Raw genomic sequence first — 20,430 nt, 5'->3', positions numbered from 1 at the left:
CCTGCACAGTCCTGACCTCAGCCCTACATAACACCTTTGGGATGAGTTAGAGCGGTTATATGTAATGTGTATATGTATGAGTTAAGGACTGCATCTGACTGTGCAAATACAAATTGATGTTTGATCCCAGAGTCTGAATTAATTATATCAAAGGGGATGGTTTACCCCAAAAATTTTCTTTATTCCTCAGAATAAAGAAAATTCCATTTAAAAATGATAAGTTTGGGATGACACAAGGGATTAAATGATGATATAATTTTTATCTTATGACTTGCAAAAAGTCTTGCCCAAAGATGTTAGAGACCATGGATGAACTACTCCTTTAAGTTATTCATATCATATAATGTGACTTGGTATGTTACTATTGTGGAATATTCATTGTATAGTCACTGTAATATATTCAATGAGCTTTAATTTGTTTGCACATAAACCATATAGTTATTATGGAAATAACAATGAGATTTGGGTGTGATTCTCATGTGAAAGATGTTGTCTGTGTTCCTTACTCTGTGTGTGTGTGTGTCCGCGCACCCTTGTTTATATTACATTGTAGGGACCAAATGTCCCCATAAGTATAGTAAATCCTGAGATCACCTACATTGTGGGGACCAGCCAGCGGTCCCCACTTTTCAAAAGGCTTATAAATCATACAGGATGAGTTTTTTTAAGAAAGTAAAAATGCAGAATGTTTCCTGTGATTGGTTCGGTGTGTGTGTGTGTGTGTGCAACCCTCATTACATGGCCTTCACTGTCTAGTGTCGCAGTAATGGTTTCTATATTGCACTCCAGTGTTTTAACCTGGACTTGGTTCCTTTATAGTTCAGACAGGCTCGAACAAGACACAGCCAAAGAGGTCTTTAACAAAAACTGCAGTATGTGTTTAACCTGGGATGCTTGCACAGACATGAAGAACAAAGTGGATGTTTTCCTTGCATCATGTTAACATTATGTGCGTGTATATCTTAAGTATGTGTCTTGTTTTTCCATCTGAGCTCTTAGTGTAATACTGAGGTTTTTAAGTCACTGTACCCAACACTCTCCTGTAAATAATGCAAAGAGAGAACACAACCGCAGAGACACGGAAAGCATGCTGTCCTTGTTCTCCTGCGCCAGGAAACAGAGTTCCAAGAGAGGTGAGATCTTGAGGCTCACGATTGCACATTTTTATAGCTGAATTTTACTGAAAAGTGAAGAATTTGGAGGATAACTTAAGCACCAGGATGTTAGTCAGATAAGACCAGTGGATAAGACCATAAGATAAGACCATAAGACCAGTGTGAAATGTAAAATATTGCGCTTTTTTAAACAAATTATTACTTTTTATAAATTTACACCGTCAGATCAACATTTTATTGTTGCATTATTATTTTTTCTTGCAAAAAATAGCACAGCAACTTTCCGTAAAATGTAATGTTTTAGTGTAATTTTATATAAAGTTATATCAACTTTTTATATCAAGCCACACTTTAAATGTAATGCATAACATTGAAAAAGGCTTTCTGCCGTTCTACTTTTTTCCGCTAACAAAACAATTTAACAAAAGACTATCAGTTTCCTGAGATGAATATGAGTCTTTTATAACTGGGATCTTTTAGGTTACAATCCAAACCCAGATCTTCAATCGGTCACGGCTCAATCCATCTGAGTGGCATTAAATATGTAAGGCCTTGTAAAGAATACTCATCTATCCGTTGAATGACATTAAAATGAGAGCGTCTGTGAATCCCAGCACCCTGCGCTGTGGCATTGAATGGTTTTGTCAGTGTGCGGTTGGCGTTCTTGGCGACCATGCAGGGCCCGGGGCCGGTTCTATAGCCCTGTTATTGTTGCTTTGGTTTTGCGGATGTGTGAGAGGATGTTTTGTATTGAGCAGAGGCTCTATGCCGAAGTTTTGTTGATTAAACACTGAGATGGTGTTGAGATGGTGAATGAAACGTTGGACTTTGCTCAAGCTTCTTCCTCATGATCCTATCTGAGAGGTGACAGTGACAAGACTGAACGCGCCCCACTCTATCTCACCGGCCTGCTATTGTTTAACAGGAGCCATGGGATAAATGTAAATTAGAGACCACATCCGGTTGATTGTATAATATCACAAACGGACTTCTTTATTAGAAGTTGTTTTAGTTGTATAGACTGTTTTGACAATGAATAAAAGTATAATTTCAATACCTCGGTTTTTGCCCGGTTGTTCGGTTCTTTTTGCTATTCTATTCTTAGGACGACAAGAAAAGTAAAAGGTTAAGGAGCAATACTCTTTCTTTATTTTAGTTAAAAGATTTGAAAACCCTTACTTAAACTTTAAACTTTACCTAAAAAAACTTTGTACACATTCCCAGTGTATTGTATAATATAAAATAAATATATAGATTTACAGTGGCAGCTCAGAGATGTACAGTAGAATTTAAGTAGGAAATTGAATGAATAAATGTAGGCTTAAATTAAAACTGCATATCCTTCAATATCGCGTGACATTGGATTTCAATAGGACAGCTGAACTAGAAACAGTGCCAGGGATCCAAAACGGGTTCGTACCGCAATTTCAGTCTGCACCAAATTCATGCCAAGTTTTTAAAAAGACTAGAAATTATGTAATGAGAAGATATCGTGAAACAAATATTTTTAATACATTAAATCAGGCTAAATTAATATGGGACAATAAAAATAAGCCAAAAGGGCTTCTTTGTGCTCATCTTAACATACGCAGTATGCTCCCTAAACGTGAACAACTGGAGCATATTCTCAGGAATTCTAATATTGATATATTAGGCCTATCAGAAACTTGGCTTAAAGAATCATCCCCTGAAGCTGGTATTATTTTTCCTGACTACAATGTGTTCAGAAGGGATAGAGGTGTAGGAAGAGGTGGGGGTGTATTGCTGTATGTTAAAAATAATTTGGAGTGTACACAACTAAGTGTGCCAAGTGAGGTTAAAATTGAAAATGTTTCTGTAAAAATTTCCCTTTCTGCAGAGATGACTTTTACTTTGGTTTGCCTTTACCGTCCTCCATCATCCAAAGTGGACTTTTATGAACAACTACAGGTACTACTTAAACATCATACAACACACAATAAGTCCAATGAAATCATTGTTATTGGAGACTTTAATGTGAACTGGGACTGCAAGAAAGATAGAAAAACACTAAAGCATACAATGGACAAATTAAATTATTTCCAACTTGTTCAAAAACCAACGAGGATTACAACACATTCTAAAACTAAAATAGATCTAATTTTTAGTAATAGATCTGAAAGGATAATTAGATCTTATAATTTTCTGACTGGTCTTTCAGACCATAATATTATACTTTTTTCTAGGAAATTGTCTAAGTCGCGAGTAAATAATGATCTCTCTAATTCCACAAATAGCAGGTCTCCTTATGAGTTTATACCTAACAGCCAACGACAAAATGTGGCAACAGCTTTGTCATCTCTGGACTGGGATACAATCCTGTCTGGTGATAATCCTGAATGTTCTAGTAGTAAATTTATTAATTCTCTGAAAGATGTAATTTCTACCCATTCGAGCAGAGGGAGATACAAACGTAAAAAAAGGTGCCACTTGCCATGGCTGAATAAAGAATGTAAAAATCTGATGTCAGCTAGAGACCTGCTATTAAAACAATTTTTGAAATCAGGTCTGACAATAGACCGTCAGAAGTTTACCCACATGCGAAACATTGTAACACAGAGCCTGAGACGGTCCAAAGCCAATTTTTTCATTAAAGTAATAGAGAATGCGAACGGTAATGGAAAATTGGTTTGGCAAAATTTAAATAAATTGCTTGGCCGTCAAACAACTAAAAATAATAAGGAAATGGAGCTTCACATTAATGATTCGATTATTAAAGATCCACTTTGCATAGCCACCAATCTAAACAGTTTTTTTATTAATTCTGTGAAAGAGATTACGCAGCATTTTGGTCCATCTCTGTGCTCTGACAATGTTACTGATCTACAACAGTCTGTATTTAACATCACTGAAATTACGGACTATGAAGTCACACAAATTATTATTGGCATGAAAAATTCAAAAGCCGTCGATGCATTTGGTCTTAATATACATTTATTGACAGAGTACAAAGACCATTTGGTACATCCAATTACCCTTCTTCTTAATATGTCTTTTAACCATTCTATAGTCCCTGCAGATTGGAAAGTTGCTGCAGTGACACCGATATTTAAATCAGGTGCTAAAACAGACATGTCAAACTATAGACCAATTAGTATACTACCCGTTATATCAAAGATCGCAGAGAAGTGGGTAGTCAGGCTGTTGACGGCCCACTTAGAAAAGGTCCAACCTTCATTGCATCGACTACAATTCGGTTTTCGGACCCATCACTCCACGGATAGTGCCCTATGTGTGTTAACAGAAAACATAAAAGGTTTACTTGACAAGAGTCCTTATGTTGGGGCTGTCTTCTTAGATTTAAAGAAAGCCTTTGATTCTGTAAACCACCAGATTTTAATATCTAGGTTGACTCAGTTTAACATCTCTGATCAAGCACTTTTATGGTTTAAATCTTATCTGTCCGACAGGAAACAGTATGTGGTAGTAGATGGTGTCAAATCTCCTTGTTTAGATTCGGGAGTAGGTGTCCCTCAGGGGTCTATCCTTGGGCCGGTTCTGTTCTCTCTTTTTATTAATAACCTACCAAATTCATGTCCAAACGTCTTCTCGCAGATGTACGCAGATGATGTAGTAATTTACACTCAAGCAAAAACTATTCAACAAGCATCTGTTGATCTCACAGCTGCTTTATCTCATGTGCAGAATTGGCTCAAGGACTCATGCCTCATGTTGAACACCAGAAAAACTGTGTGTATGTATTTTTCTAAACGTCATGTGGAAATAACTAGATCAAGTGTCTTTCTGAATGGAATGGAACTTGAACTGGTGTCAGAATTTAAATATCTTGGGGTAGTCCTTGATCGAACATTTTGCTTCAAAAGTCACGTAAAAAAAGTAGCACAAGTTGTTAAATTCAATCTCCAAAATTTTAGACATATTCGAAATAATTTAACCGTGGGTGCGGCTAAAACATATTTTTTTGCAATGATTATTTCTCATTTTGACTATTGCTTGACTACCTGGTCTCTTGCATGCCCAGCAACACTCCAAACAATAGAAAGTCTCTACAAAAAAGCATTAAAAATATTTGATAAAAAAACAGTATCACATCATCACTGTCATGTTTTGAAAAAACATAGACTATTGGGTTTTCAGAATATGATAAATTTGAAAATGGCCTGTCAGATTTACAAAGTTTTACATTCCCTCGCTCCTCCACCTCTGAAGGATTTTATCAAAACTAAAGATTCTTCACAAAGGACCACGCGCGCCTCCACCAGAGGAGACTTGATAATACCCCACAGGTATACCACCTTTGGACAGACAGTCCTGTCTGTCCGAGGTGGGAACATGTGGAATAGTCTTCCTCTAACACTGAGAGAATGCCCTACATATAGTTTGTTCAAAGTCCAATTAAAAAAATGGTTATGGGCAAACCAAAGTTGCACACATTAGTGAGTATGTTGCGTCGTATTTTAACTTTTGTATTTCGTCTTGTGCATATGGATGTATTTCTGATGACTAATTAATTTTTTATTTTTATGTAAATATAGTTTATAGGACATTAGATAACGGTTGTTTTTGTGAGCTATGTGACCTTAGCTCGTGGGACTACGGATGGAAATTAGCCCTCGGCTACAATCCGGCATGTTTACATGCATGTACTCCATGTTGTGTTCATTAACATGCACTGTCCCAATCAAATAAATAAATAAATAAATAAATAAAATAAATAAAATAAATATACAACATTTATTAAAAGCTACTTTAATAAAGGTCTTTTTTTATTAACATAATTTTAGAGGTTAACGGTCCCTAAGGACAAGCGGCTCACTAGGCTGCTACTGTCAATTGAAGACCTATATCATATATAGACACACTCGATTTTACTTTCACTTTAGACATAACCGACTGTGTTTATATGTTAACCTTGTGTGTATTTGACAGTATTAGCGCAGTAAGATTGTCCAGTAATCACTGTGTTTGACAGACGTTTAGTGCACGCGCTCAATGCAAAACAGTGCATGCATTGAACAGTCCGTGCCTTGCCAGCATGCACGTGAATGAAATGTTTAAACAGGAAGGCTTTAAACGCAGCTAAACATCCCTTAACTTTAGTGCATATGATTGGATATTTGCTCAAATCAGCACGTAGACTCACAGGCACACTCAAAAAGAGCCGAAATAAACTGAGAGGAATATTTCAAAGGGAGGGAATGGAAATAATTAATTAAATGCAAAACCGAGCGGTTCAATATTATATTGAGTATTGTGACATCCCTAATAGCCTATGTATGTATGCATGTATGTGTGTGTGTGTGGGGGGGGGGGGGGGGGGTGTATCTATTTGTCTATTATTGTCTGTGTGTGTCTATTTTATCTATTATTGATTTTATATAGTTTCTCTAGCCTGGATGCCAGCCGAACTTAGACCCGCCCACAAAATTTTTAGGTCGGGCAGTTCGGTCTGGCCTTGCTCCATAGAGGAGTAATTATCCCCGAACAGAAACTATTCAGACCAAAGGCGTCGCTAGGCCCTTTTTAAACTTATGCCTCAGCCCCCCTAAAAAATATGTGATTAACCTTTAAAACACATGAAACTGGCGGCAGGCTTCGGCTTCGTCCCGTTTTTTAGTCTGTCTCTCCAATCCGCAGCGGCTCTGAGCAGAGCGCAGCGCACGTCAGAAGCAGAGGTGTGTGTGTGTGTGTGTGTGTGTGTGTGTGTGTGTGTGTGTGTAAATCTGAGCGTCATTGGTCTGTCACCACTCGTCAATGTCAAAATATTTGATAAAACCAATCAAATCAGAGTAGGCGGGCTTTATGGTCACACAGAAACTGCTGAGGCTGAGCGCAAATTTTAGCAGAGCAACTCGACGTCAAGTAAGATAAATGCAGCTAAATTAAACATTCATGTTTGACAGCTGCTGCTTTAAGTCAGAAATGTTAATCAAAAGAAAAAAAATATTTAGGCAAATGAATAAACTTGTTGTGTCTAATTTTTAGACATTTTTAACTAGAAATATGCCAATGTGATTCATAATGTAGGCCTTAACGAACAGAAAATATTAACAAAGCCATTTTCATCAGATTAGGCGTAAGTTTAATAATGAATGTGTATATATTGTAAATTAATATAATTCTATTTGTAACATTCAGTAAATAAAAATAAAAAACATCAGCTTTTTCAGCCTGTATTGGGCATAAGATTAGTAGCCTAATGAATGTTCATACTGTGATTTTAATAAACTTAAAACTTTGATAAACAGTAAATTAACGTGTCTAAGAAAATTATTCTTGAAACATAAATATCAGTATGTTAATATGTAAACCATATGTTCACTTTATTCACTGACGAAAACGGAAAAAAAAACAGTCAAAGCTCAGCGTTATGAAGAGACAGGGCAAGATAAAAACAGAGAAAACGAGAGATGTGGAGATAAGAAAGACAAATAATTTACTGCCCAGTGACATGGTTTTCAAGCTATTGTTATCAAATTTTTTGGCCTTCAGAACATCATAAAATGTTCATATGTAGATCATAGAAATCAAAATTTTCTCGGGGGACCATGTTAGAACCCCCTATTGGTTAAACCTGCCTACATTATTGGGTATGATAATTGCATCTACAGTATGGCCATGCATTAAGGTATTAATATTTGCTTTATAAGTAATGATAAAAAGCCAATATCTTCTGGGTATGCATGTTTGTAAGCTATTAGTTAATAGCACAATTTGGACCCTAAACGAAATAGTGTTACCATTTTTTCTACAGACCTACCCTCACTGGGGGCTGAGCCCCCCTAAAATAAAAATCCTAGAAACGCCCCTGATTCAGACCAATGAGATCATCAGGGCGGGCTTTAGACGATGACGGACAGATGATTAACAGTAACGTAATCATGCACGTCATCAAAGGGGCTTGGATTATATTTTTTCGAATCCTAAACGGAGAGCTTGTTTGTATGCATTCGCCTTCACAATTTCTCTCAGAAATGATGATCATGTTGGGTAAGTACTCTGTGTATCATTAAATTATTAAAAAAATTACAAAGATCGTGTATTTCAGCCTGATTTCAGCGCACAACATGCAGACAGGGTTGCCAAGTTTTTACAACAAAACCCGCCAACTACTAGCCCTAAACAATAGCTTCTCAGGGGGTTCTCCGGGGAAAAAATGGCGTTTCGAGGGTAAAATGTGTGTTATTTCGGCAAGGTTACCTGCTAAAATTCGCACTCATGGGTCTATATATCACATAATAGTCGCTTCATACCGCGGAAATAGAAAACGACCTGCGGAGAAGAAAAATGCGGACTTGGCAACACAGTGCAGTTGAACTATGTTGACATTTGACAATGCGTCCCTTCGTTGCTCTGATTGGTTGTAGGTCTATCCAATTGAGGTCTTTCCTAGTTCCGTTGAAACACACCCCATAATCACAGCCCAATGGAGCAGATCAGACTCATATTCTGACTAGAATTGAGTATGACCATGTCAGGCTATAGTTTCTCATGAATATTAATACTGTTTGCACTTTTAAAACGGTAAAAAAAGCATTTGGGAGAATATTTTCACAAATGAAGGAGTTGCTTGCTATGTGTTGTCTTGTCTATGTGTCTATTTGATCAAATATTGATGATTTATATAATTTCTCATGGCAAATAATACACTGTTTGCGGTTTTAAAACAAAACAAAAAACAAACAAAAAAAACCAATCGAGTTTGTGCTGTATTGTGAATATTTTCACAAATGAAGTTGGACTTCCACAAAAAATATTTTCACAAATGGAGTTGCTGGCATTCCTGTGTGTCTATGTCATGTGCCCCGTAACCGTGACTACATTCACAATGTAACAGCCTCTGATACCTAATTGCTTAAATGTATAATAGTGTTTGGAATACAATCCAATTTAGAACACAGAGGAACTTGTCATGGAGTACTTGGCCATAAAACCTCTTGACCTGTTATTTTTAAGCAAGTCTATTTTTAGAAGTTCTCTTCCATCAAATTTGGTCTTTGTGAGATGTTACACAACCTGTAGAATGAACCCTTATAGCCCGAAGCAACAAGTGATGAATATATGAGATGAACTTCATGAGCATGGATGTCCTTTACCTGAATATCTCCTAAGGCTTATACTAAATTACAACCAGGTCAAAGAAAAAGCAAAACATTAGGGGCTTTCGCAAGGGTGGAGCATTTTCATAGTTGCTCTAACTATTGGCGGCTTTTTGGTGTTCGCACTGCAGGAAATGTATTTAGTTCTACCTTTTGGAGGACTAAATGACCTCCTACTTCAGAGTAGGGTCTAACCCAGCACAATAGGAACTAGCTGTGACGCAAGTATACATTGATTTGCCGAGCACATATGAAACACCAGCACCCGCCATTTTTTAAAAGCTGTGTACACACAGTATACAAATGTGCACTCCAAGAACTACCTCCACTAACTTGGACAACAGCAATACATGGGCTGATGTCAAAGTTCTCAACCGATCACGGTGTCCTCCATCCTCCAATTGTTGAATGCCATGCTTAAATGACGCCCCTATTGTTATCTTTGTCGGTCATGATGACGTCTATTCTGCTGAGCTGTGTCAATCTTTCTGAGCCAGAGTCATCTCTTAACCTCTCTAGCTCAGTTTTAACCCTCCCGTGGCAGCTGTCTCTAAAGTCACGCGACAGCGGCTGATCTTACACCAGCAATCCCTTTAACATCTTAATCTAAATGTGGTCTGCGATCTGTGCAACAAGCCAGACTTGCGGCAACTACAGTGACGGTTCTCAAGCGTGAGCCCCGTTTGTGTTACCAGGGTAAATCCAATTAAAGGGGTCATATAATGGTACAAGTTGACAAGTTGATTATACAGCAATGTGTGTTGGTAGTGACTGTACACAACCATCCTATAATGATAAAAATCCATCGTGTTTTAAAAAAAATCACCTGTCTGAAATCAAGCCGCTCGATGTGACGTCACACGATCGGACACCCCTCCCACGACTGTTGATTGACAGCAGGGTTTCAGCTCAGACCCGCCCTGAGCGAGCGCGAGCTGTCTGCCATTGTGGATATGCTGGAGCAGAATGGCGTCTAAGCGATTGTGGTGTTCTGTTCTTGGGTGTAATAATGAACACAGCAGTCATTTTGATGTTGATATATCTGATATATCGAATTGATACGGTTGAACTTCCACAGATGTGTCCTGAGAGACTCACGTTGTCAAACTTTCTCCTGCTGTCTAAGCAACGCTTCACTCCAAAGCCCCCCAAAGAACAGAGGGGCGGGGCGAGCAAAGCTCATTAGCATAAAAGGCACATGCACAGAAATATTACAAAGTATATTACAAAGTTTTAATTTAGACACTAAATAATCATATGAACCTGCCATTATATGACACCTTTAAGGATTGACAGCTCTCTCTTTAACCCTAAGCATCTGGCCATTGCTCATCATAGCTGTAGTGAGGTGTTGGAAATGGTGAGAACAGGTGATCAGTGACATCTGGGAATGGAGTGGTGGGAAAGAAAAGGGGAGATGTCTAGTTCAGTTTGAGCAGGGCATGTTATTATTGACACTGAGGGGGCTGAACTTTGAAGTTCAAGGGACTGTGCATATATGGTCCAACAAATTACGACTGTGAGGAATACTGAACCTACATTTAAAGAACAGGCACAATGTCATTGAATTTTACAGAACCTTAATAACAGGGTGAGTAGCTGGAGTATTTTTCTATAATGTTGTAATGTGCCTTACGTCACAGTCCTTCAGGCTTCAAAGAGGCCTTATCTTCTCCTGACGGCTTCTCTAATGTACTCCATAGCTTCCAAACAAGGGCATTTCCTGTGGGAGGAGATTAGATTAACATGCCTCCTTATCAGATGGTGTGAAGGTTGTGCTGTTTTTTTGTTTTGTTTTGCTTTTTGCAGAAAATATATTATATCTCACAACATAATCAAAAGTAACCTGCGGTATAAATTACAGATAAGATGAGTGATTGTAAACTTGTTTGTTGATGGGTAGAGTAATTCTGATCGGTCAATACCCAAAAAACATTTAAATAAAATTGTATTTATTTTTTTACCAAATATTTGGGGTCAGTAAGATAAAAAGATTAGTTTATGCTCACCAAGGATTAATTTATTTGATCACAATAACAGTAAAATGTGTTAAATATTAACAGAATTTAAAGTAAGTTTTTCCTACATAAATTGTAATTTATTACTGTAATAGACTAGCAAAATTTTCAGCATTCATTACTTCAGTCTGTCTTCATATTTTTTGGACTCTTTTATCAAGATTTTATATATATATATATATATATATATATATATATATATATATATATATATATATATATATATATAAAATAATCTTTGTTATTTAAATAATTAATTCATTTTTAAATATATTTTTTATTTTCACTTTACAGTTTTTTTGCCAGTAAGTATTGCATGCAAATTGTCTCCGTGAGAATGGCAGTCATGGCAATGTTAATTTTGGATTTGTTGCTAATTTAAGGCAGCAAAAACGATCCTATCTATTTCTTAACCTATGTTTTGATGACCCAGATGATTGGCTGGACATAAGGATGTAATCTGTGTTTGTCTTGAGTGAACTGTTCAGTGAGTTGCCATGAAGCCTCTGCAGCAAGACTAATAGAAGGAGAATTAATGATCAAATCAGTAAGCCCACTTACGGTACTGTTTGTCTGTGACCTACTTGCATACCCATATGCTGAGTTCAAGATCCTTAACAAAGATTTCTTAAGGTCCCAAGCACCTAACAGCAGGAGAGACAGATGAAAATGTGTGAGTGTGTTTCCGACTGCTGTCCAGTGACTTTATCCTTGCAGATAGGCACTGTAGGATGGATCATGTTGTCTTGGTTTGTTTTGAATTCATCTGTTTACAGTGGCCTGAATTTACCTTTATTGATATTGACATGCGTGTTCAAACTCTAACCTGCACCATGAGAGAACATATCTAAACTCTCATAGAGTCTGAATCTGAGAGAGATGTGCCGCACCACAGCAGTGACTCACACACACACACACCACAGCAGCTCAACTCTCAAAAGCTGCTTACAGTAATCCATCCGGGTGCATATGAAAATGCTCTCCTTTTTCTGTTTTCACCTTTTTGTCTGCATCTTTCCATTCATCCAACTGATCTTTCATCCAAACTCACCTCTATCCATTCATTCAGCTGCTCTTCTCAAACTCAAATCATGAGTGTTAACTTTACTATAACCTACATCTGGATTAAGAATGTGAAGTCAGATTCCTGTGTCTAAAATATTGTGTGGTGCTTTTTGGATAAATTAGTGTCTTTTAAAAATTTGTTTTTTTAAAGTGCTATTATGCTATTTTAAACCTTCCTTATTTTGTCTTGGAGGTCTTGTATGATAGATTTACATGCATCCAAGGTCAAAACAGCCAATGTCTATCATAATATACATTGCAACACCTGTTTTCTCACAGTATCTAAACAGATTGATTAAGGATTTATTCTCTAAACCTTTCTTTCTAAATGCCTACTCTACTCTGATTGGTCGGTCTGATGTGATTGGTCTTCCACTTACAGCGTGTGGCGGATATGAAATGGCCATTGTCGTATCTGAATTGCAGCTCTGGGGGCTTCCTTTAGAGATTTTATACATTTGATACAAACCGTAACGGTAGTAGTTCAGCGAATCACAAAACTCACGGTTTTTGAGTCACAGATCAGATCATTTTTTGTATTAGCAAGAGAAAAAAAATGTTGGGGTGATGGTAACTTTGCTGTGCATTTATTATTTAAAGCTCACTTTAAATACTCCGATACCACAGCAAAAACTAGCCTAAATAAATTGAAAATGCTATTAAAGGCAATAGATAAACACAATATAAGTTACACACAAAATAAGGTGTAATCTGCAGTGAGGTATACTGCAGATTCATCTTTGTTAAAGTTTAGTTTTGTTGTTTGATTAACACTTATGACAGACAGCAGCAGGTATTTATAGGCTGCTGTCACTTTAAGAGCCAATGCACAGATCCAATATAATACACAACTGATTTCTTTCCCAACTCTCTACATTCACTTAAGACATAGCTAACAGTGTTTGCAAGAATACTTATAGAGACTGGTATTTAGACATAATTTTGTGTGTGTGTGTCCATCCAAGGGCATAGAGACGCGAAAGGGGAATACATTTGCGCTTCGGTTGTGTGCTGCTGTGCGTACAGATAACTGTGCAAATACCAAATAAAATGTTCCTCTGCTGCTTCTAGCGTTTGAATTGTTTAAAATGTATTGAATGTGTAAACTAGCAAGACCAAACACATGCAAATTATATCTTTTTACTCCATGACGGTTAAACTTGCAATTAATCCGCAAATCACATGTGGGCCAATCCGTGGAGCATGGTCTGGATCACAGACTGACTACAATCCGTGTAACCCCTAAGTAACAGTGGCTTTGTTTTTGTCATATCAATTTGAGCCTCTCATCATTTGGAAGTGCATGCAAAGTGGATTTGCTTTTGTAGCACAGAAAACAGCGTCTTCCTAACATGTCGGCAACACAAACTTTTCCAGGCCTCAGCTACAACTACAGTGTTTGTGGGCGTGTCAAAGTAGATTTGTTTGCAGGCAGCCAATGAAGAACATAGGCTACCATTATGCAAATTTGTTATAAACCTACATTGGTTTGTCCAGGAAGTAAGACTAGAATTACAGACGACTCGTTTTAGCAGTTTAGAAATGGTTCTTTATTTTAGAGACAATAACTTTAATCTTTTAAAGTTGGCAGAACGTTTACATTCACAAAGAGCTGTATCACACACACACACACTTTGGATGAAAGGAAATAGCTGAAAAAGCCTAATTAGGGACACTTTAAATGTGAAGTAACAACCATTTCATTTTTTTTTTTGCTTTTTTTTTTTGGCTGTGGACTAACCAAATCTCTTCATTTATTTGTCATTCAGATGAGATTATGCAGCAGGAGAGCAGTCCTCTGTGTGCCGCAGACATCAGCCCAGACCTCAGGAAACAGTTCGCCTTCCTGTCAGGTGAGTCTCCAACGCAATCAGCCCCAGAAAGCTTTGCCAATAAAGACCACTGTGTGCACATTGTCAGAGATTCTGAATGTAGCATCAATATTAAATGAGTTTACATGTACAACACAGCACTGATACCTTTTTAAACTAGCTTTTTTGTGAAGAAATGGTTTATATAAAAAAAAATCAATTTTTGCAATGCCAAATAGATATCCACATTGAATAAGCCAGCAAAGGTGTTTACATTTAGAGCAGAATCGGAGGCCTTTTGCATGAAGCTAGTTAAACAAACTCTGAGTTTCATTGTAGGTTTAGAGTTGTCAAACAAAACCATACAAATCCAACCTGGTTAAGATCAGGTTCAGCAGGCTCAAAAAATGATCTGTCAGAGCTTGATCCAGAGTTTGTGATTGAAGGCGGGCGTACACTGCGAATTCAGACACCCGGGAGCTCGTGAGATATTGCAGACGCTACGAGTCGGCTGGTACACGACACGACTGCATTGCACAGCGAACCGGCGGCGATCACACAAGCTTTTCTTGGCCAATCACAGGTGTTGAACTTGGAATCCACTGACCGCTCGACTGTTTGTCCAGGAGATGAGTTCAGTTAACACACGCGTCTTTAAGTGCAGACATTGGGAAAATAAGATCTTCATTGTATACCAGCTTCACTTCGGAAATCTGTGAGATTGCGTTTATTGAATGAGTGACAGCTTTTAGTGATTATAAAGGGAGTGCACTTCTTGGCAATATAATTGTTTATTTTTTATTAATAGGTCTATAATATATTCAGATTTTGAATAAAAATTTTGTTTTCCGTTCGTGACAAGCGGCCACATACACGCTTGAATACACTGACCCATTCATATATAACTTACATGCAGGATTCACTCGAAAAATTTGATGACTGATCAGTTATAAATAATCATGTCGAAATCAGGCTCATAAAAATGTCAGGAAAACACTATTCCTGTCTGCATGTGATTATCCATGGATCGCTGAATCAGTGGTAAGTTGTAAGGACCACTATATCTAGCCCAACGTTTAGTTTAAACTGATAATCGTTTGCTCAACTGGCGTTTTCCTCTAGTAACACCAGTCACGCAGCAGCTCTTCTGCCACTCAGCCCCGGCTGAGGGGGCGTGTTCCGGCGGGAAAGTGTCGATGCATTTCCTCTATTGTGGTAAAAATCAAGCTGTAAAGGCTCCGCCCTCTTCTGGAAAGCAGGGTGGGGAGCAGCAGCTCTTTTGCATTTAAATATAAATGCGCAAAACAGCATGCTTTTGCTTCACCTCAAAAATGAACATTTACAACATGGGTATAATAACTGATCTGTGGGGTATTTTAAAGGGGTGGTAAAACACATTCTTTCGAAGGCTTGATTGTGTTTGTGGGGTGCAATGTAACGTGTTCATGCTTCGTTTTTAAAAAATGTCATTATTTTTCATATATTTTACCTTTATTCTACACTACTCTGTCCCTCCTTGTAAAAATGGTCTGATGTTTTCTGGGGTCTATGAAGCCGGTCTCTCAAAAATACACAATTGTACATTGTAGCAAGGAAGCAAACAAATGACAACGCTGTTTGGTTCTGCAAACTAGTTTGTTGAATGCTCATTCATACTTAACGTTATCCGACAAACACCTTAAGTTTCAAACTTTTTTTAAATCTCAACCGCGAACTTACACTGCCTTGCGAAAGTATCCGGCCCCCTTGAACTTTGCGACCTTTTGCCACATTTCAGGCTTCTAACATAAAGATATAAAACTATTTTTTTTGTAAAGAATCAACAACTAATGGGACACAATCATGAAGTGGAATGAAATATATTGGATATTTCAAACTTTTTTTTTAAACAAATCACAAACAAAATTATTCGGCCCCTTTACTTTCAGTGCAGAAAACTCTCTCCAGAAGTTCAGTGAGGATCTCTGAATAATCCAATGTTGACCTAAATGACTAATGATGATAAATAGAATCCACCTGTGTGTAAGCAAGTCTCCGTATAAATGCACCTGCACTGTGATAGTCTCAGAGGTCCGTTTAAAGTGCAGAGAGCATCATGAAGAACAAGGAACACACCAGACAGTCCGAGATACTGTTGTGGAGAAGTTTAAAGCCGGATTTGGATACAAAAAGATTTCCCAAGCTTTAAACATCCCAAGGAGCACTGTGCAAGCGATAATATTGAAATGGAAGGAGTATCAGAGTACCAAGACCTGGCTGTCCCTCTAAACTTTCAGCTCATACAAGGAGAAGACTGATCAGAGATGCAGCCAAGAGGCCCATCATCACTCTGGTTGAACTGCAGAGATCTTCAGCTGAGGTGGGAGACTCTGTCCATAGGACAACAATCAGTCGTATACTGCACAAATCTGGCCTTTCTGGAAGAGTGGCAAGAAGAAAGCCATTTCTTAAACATATCCATAAAAAGTGTAGTTTAAAGTTTGCCACAAGCCACCTGGGAGACGCAGCAAACATGTGGAAGAAGGTGCTCTGGTCAGATGAAACCAAAATTGAACTTTTTGGTAACAATGCAAAACGTTATGTTTGTTGTAAAAGCAACACAGCTCATCACACTGAACACACCATCCCCACTGTCAAACATGGTGGTGGCAGCATTATGGTTTGGGCCTGCTTTTCTTCAGCAGGGACAGGGAAGATGGTTACAATTGATGGGAAGATGGATGGAGCCAAATACAGGACCATTCTGGAAGAAAACCTGATGGAGTCTGCAAAAGACTGGAGACTGGGACGGAGATTTGTCTTCCAACAAGACAATGATCCGAAACATAAATCAAAATCTACAATGGAATGGTTAAAAAATAAACATATCCAGGTGTTAGAATGGCCAAGTCAAAGTCCAGAGCTGAATCCAATCGAGAATCTGTGGAAAGAACTGAAAACTGCTGTTCACAAACGCTCTCCATCCAACCTCACTGAGCTCCAGCTGTTCTGCAAGGAGGAATAGGCAAAAATTTCAGTCTCTCGATGTGCAAAACTGATAGAGACATACCCCAATCGACTTACAGCTGTAATCGCAGCAAAAGGTGGCGCTACAAAGTATTAACTTAAGGGGGCCGAATAATTTTGCGTGTCTAATTTTTCAGGTTTTGATTTGTTAAAAAAGTTTGAAATATCCAATACATTTCGTTCCACTTCATGATTGTGTCCCACTTGTTGTTGATTCTTCACAAAAAATTACAGTTTCATATCATTATGTTTGAAGCCTGAAATGTGGCAAAAGGTCGCAAAGTTCAAGGGGGCCGAATACTTTCGCAAGGCACTGCATTTGCATTTGTGTAAATTATTCTTTGATTAGGGCGTTTATGCATTGTTTATCTACATGCTTGTTTATTTACAGGTGTGCTAAACATGGATCTGTGTTTGATTTGGCTACAATAGTAAAGCCAATGTTTAGTGTTCATTTTGGGTTAATAGTTTTTGCGACAGATATTTGGCTATAATCATTCTAAAAATACAAAAGGTGCCATTCAGTAGCGATCACTACAGATCCGCAGTCTTTACAGACTACCGATAAAGGTAGGGTTTTTTCCGAGAAACGTGCACTAGGCGGTTAGCGAATCAGAACACACTGGGCCAGCTAACCAATTTGATTGCATCAGATATATGCCACTTTGCTCCCAGCTGACTGGTCCAGCTTTGGTCCACAATCACTAGAACACGACATGCAGAATAAAACATGCTCCAGACCAGGTTAGCCGTGTGTAGTGCAAGTTACCATGGTCCATGAACACCACTAAAAATCAATTCACCTTCTTGAGTCCCAAAAATGTAGTTTGCTTAAGCTTACCTAGGTTGCAAATGAAACTGATTTTGTGCAGCAGACCCCAGGTAATGGGATTTTGCTATAAATATTGACCTTTACCTGAAGAACAAACACAATTTAAGGCATTTTAGATCATCATTGATATCATTTTGAGGCCTCATTTATGTTTTGTATACACACATAAAGGGTGCATTTGATTTAAAATATAGTTACGATGTAATTTATTTCTTCGATGGCAAAGATAAAATTTCAGCGTCATTACTCCTGTCTTTTGTGTCACATAATCCTTTATAAAATCAATGGTGACATTCTCATTCTCTCAAATGCTTTTAGCGTAGATGTTTCTGCAGTGTCTCCTCCAGGAAGTGAATAACTCACTTTAGCACTGATCTAATGAGCTGTATTTATATTGCTTTGACAATATCCTGAGTATGATGTGTCCGGTTTCACGTGCAATGAGTCAGAAGTGAATATGCAACAGAGATCATTTATAAATGTCTACTTTCACAGCGTCAACTGCTTTTTTTATTAAGAACGTGCACAGATTCCACATATACACGCAGTCACTTAATAACACTCCAGAAACTCTCTCTAGTGTCCGTAAATAACCCAGTTAGGGCCTGGCTCAGGTTGCCCAGGATAGCGCCCCTTAATTATTCAGTGTTGCCATGACGATGCGCTTGACAACACAGTTCAAGCTGATGTGCTTTGCGAGGATATTTGAATGACAGTTAGGCTGTGTGTCAGGCCTATAGAAGAGATTTACAGTGAAAAAGAGGATTAGATTGGGATTCAGGTTTTCTATAAAAACCCTCATGCCTTTATTGCATCAAATCTATGAGAGAGTCTCCTGAATATTTACAAACCTGACTCTGAACTCCTGCATTATACATGCCATGATACATTTACCACGATAGTGCCAGAAGAGTGAACTACAACCATGTTGCGTCATTGAAGAAGCAGATATTACATGCAAAATTATTTACAGAAACAATTAGGATGTTCATAATCCTTAACCTATTTTTGCGACCTTTAAATTAAGCGTGCTGGGGGGGGGGTCTCTTGTGGCTCATTTTATCTGTAAAGGAAATCAGAAAACTGACTTGTGACGCGGGTACGATTTCATGTACAGTCTGTGTGTGTCCATGCAGCATATGCAGTGTGTGTGTGTGTGTGTGTGTGTGTGTTCCTCTGGTCTCTGCTGGTCTCATGCCTCAGTTCTCCTCCTATATTTAATGACAGACCTTCATTGCTAGACGCTGCCTCTGTTTATTTCCTGTTTTCATTTCCTTTTTTGCTCTTTTCATCTTTCTTTTTCTGCCCAACTTTTTTCCTCTAGCCGGTTGCAGAGGCCTGTGTCTGATATTATCATTATCATACTGTGTTTGTCTGGAAACTAAAGTCACCCAGCATGTGAAGTTTTGATGATTTTTATCTTCCCCGATAATGTTGTCTGTGTTCCTTACTGTGTGTGTGTGTGTGTGTGTGTGTGTGTGTGTGTGTGTGTGTGTGTGTGTGTGTGTGTGTGTGTGTGTGTGTGTGTGTGTGTGTGTGTGTGTGTGTGTTTTCTCTATTGTACTGTATTCTACTTTATTCTACTACATTCTTCTCTACTTTCTTTTCCTGTATACTAATCTAAATGGATTCTGCTCTGTTCTTCTACTGTATTTTACATTGCTTTGCTTAATTCTACTACATTCTATTTTTTCTATTATACTCCATTAAACTAAACTCCACTCTATCCTACTGTTCTACCATATATTTCATTCTACTCTAACTTTAATATTCTGTTATTCTGTACACGCTACTCTATTCCACCTTAATATATACTATATTCTGCTCTAATATACTCCATTATTCTTTATTCTATTCCATTCTGTAGTTCTACTCCTATATTACACTATTAAACACTAATGCACTGTTCTACAGTCTACATTTCTACATTATACTCAATTCTACTATGTATTCTATAGCTTTATACACCATTTGAGTATGTTCTACTGTTTTATTCTCCATTTTTCTGGACTACATACTACTCTATTCTACCCATATAATTCTACTCTATTATTTGTCGTTTTTTTCTTTTATAATCAATTCTAATAAATTCTACTCTATCTACCATTTTATACATAATTCTGCTGTTCTATTTTTATACTCAATTCTAATATACTCAATTTTACTATATTTTAATCTGTCCTTTGTGCTCTGTTCTACTCTCTTTTCTTCCCTTTTATTCTCCATTCTACTCTATTCAGCTTTATTATACTCCATTCCAGGGCCGTAACTGCCATATATATTGATGAGGATAAGTGGTTGTTGGTCCCCACCAAATTGCCCCCCACACCCAAATATTTAATATTATTGATTCTGTTTTGTTGTACATCATTACGCACCACATTGTTTGTTGCTAAGATGACAAAAAGTTTTAACGGTTATATTTTTAGGCTGGTCTGCCTCAGTGGTCGAGTGAGATGACCAATCAGATCAAAGAAGGCGAGGGTTAACTGTTGCGAATTCCAG

At 37.8% G+C, this 20,430-nt stretch overlaps 1 protein-coding gene across 4 annotated transcripts in view; it reads left to right on the top strand.

Moving 5' to 3' along the window:
- Positions 1-20,430, top strand: part of mcf2la (mcf.2 cell line derived transforming sequence-like a) — a 96,239-nt gene that overhangs the window by 33,537 nt on the left and 42,272 nt on the right. For all 4 annotated transcript variants that reach the window (XM_067441059.1, XM_067441056.1, XM_067441058.1 and 1 more), the window contains exon 3: positions 14,046-14,129. In XM_067441059.1, coding sequence (XP_067297160.1) covers positions 14,046-14,129 — 84 coding nt within the window. The remainder of the gene's footprint in view (positions 1-14,045; positions 14,130-20,430) is intronic.

The sequence above is a fragment of the Pseudorasbora parva genome, chromosome 4, assembly GCF_024679245.1.
Source record: "Pseudorasbora parva isolate DD20220531a chromosome 4, ASM2467924v1, whole genome shotgun sequence".
NCBI lineage: Eukaryota > Metazoa > Chordata > Actinopteri > Cypriniformes > Gobionidae > Pseudorasbora > Pseudorasbora parva.
The sequence above is the reverse complement of the archived record's forward strand: the minus strand, read 5'-3'. Positions and strand labels throughout refer to the sequence as shown.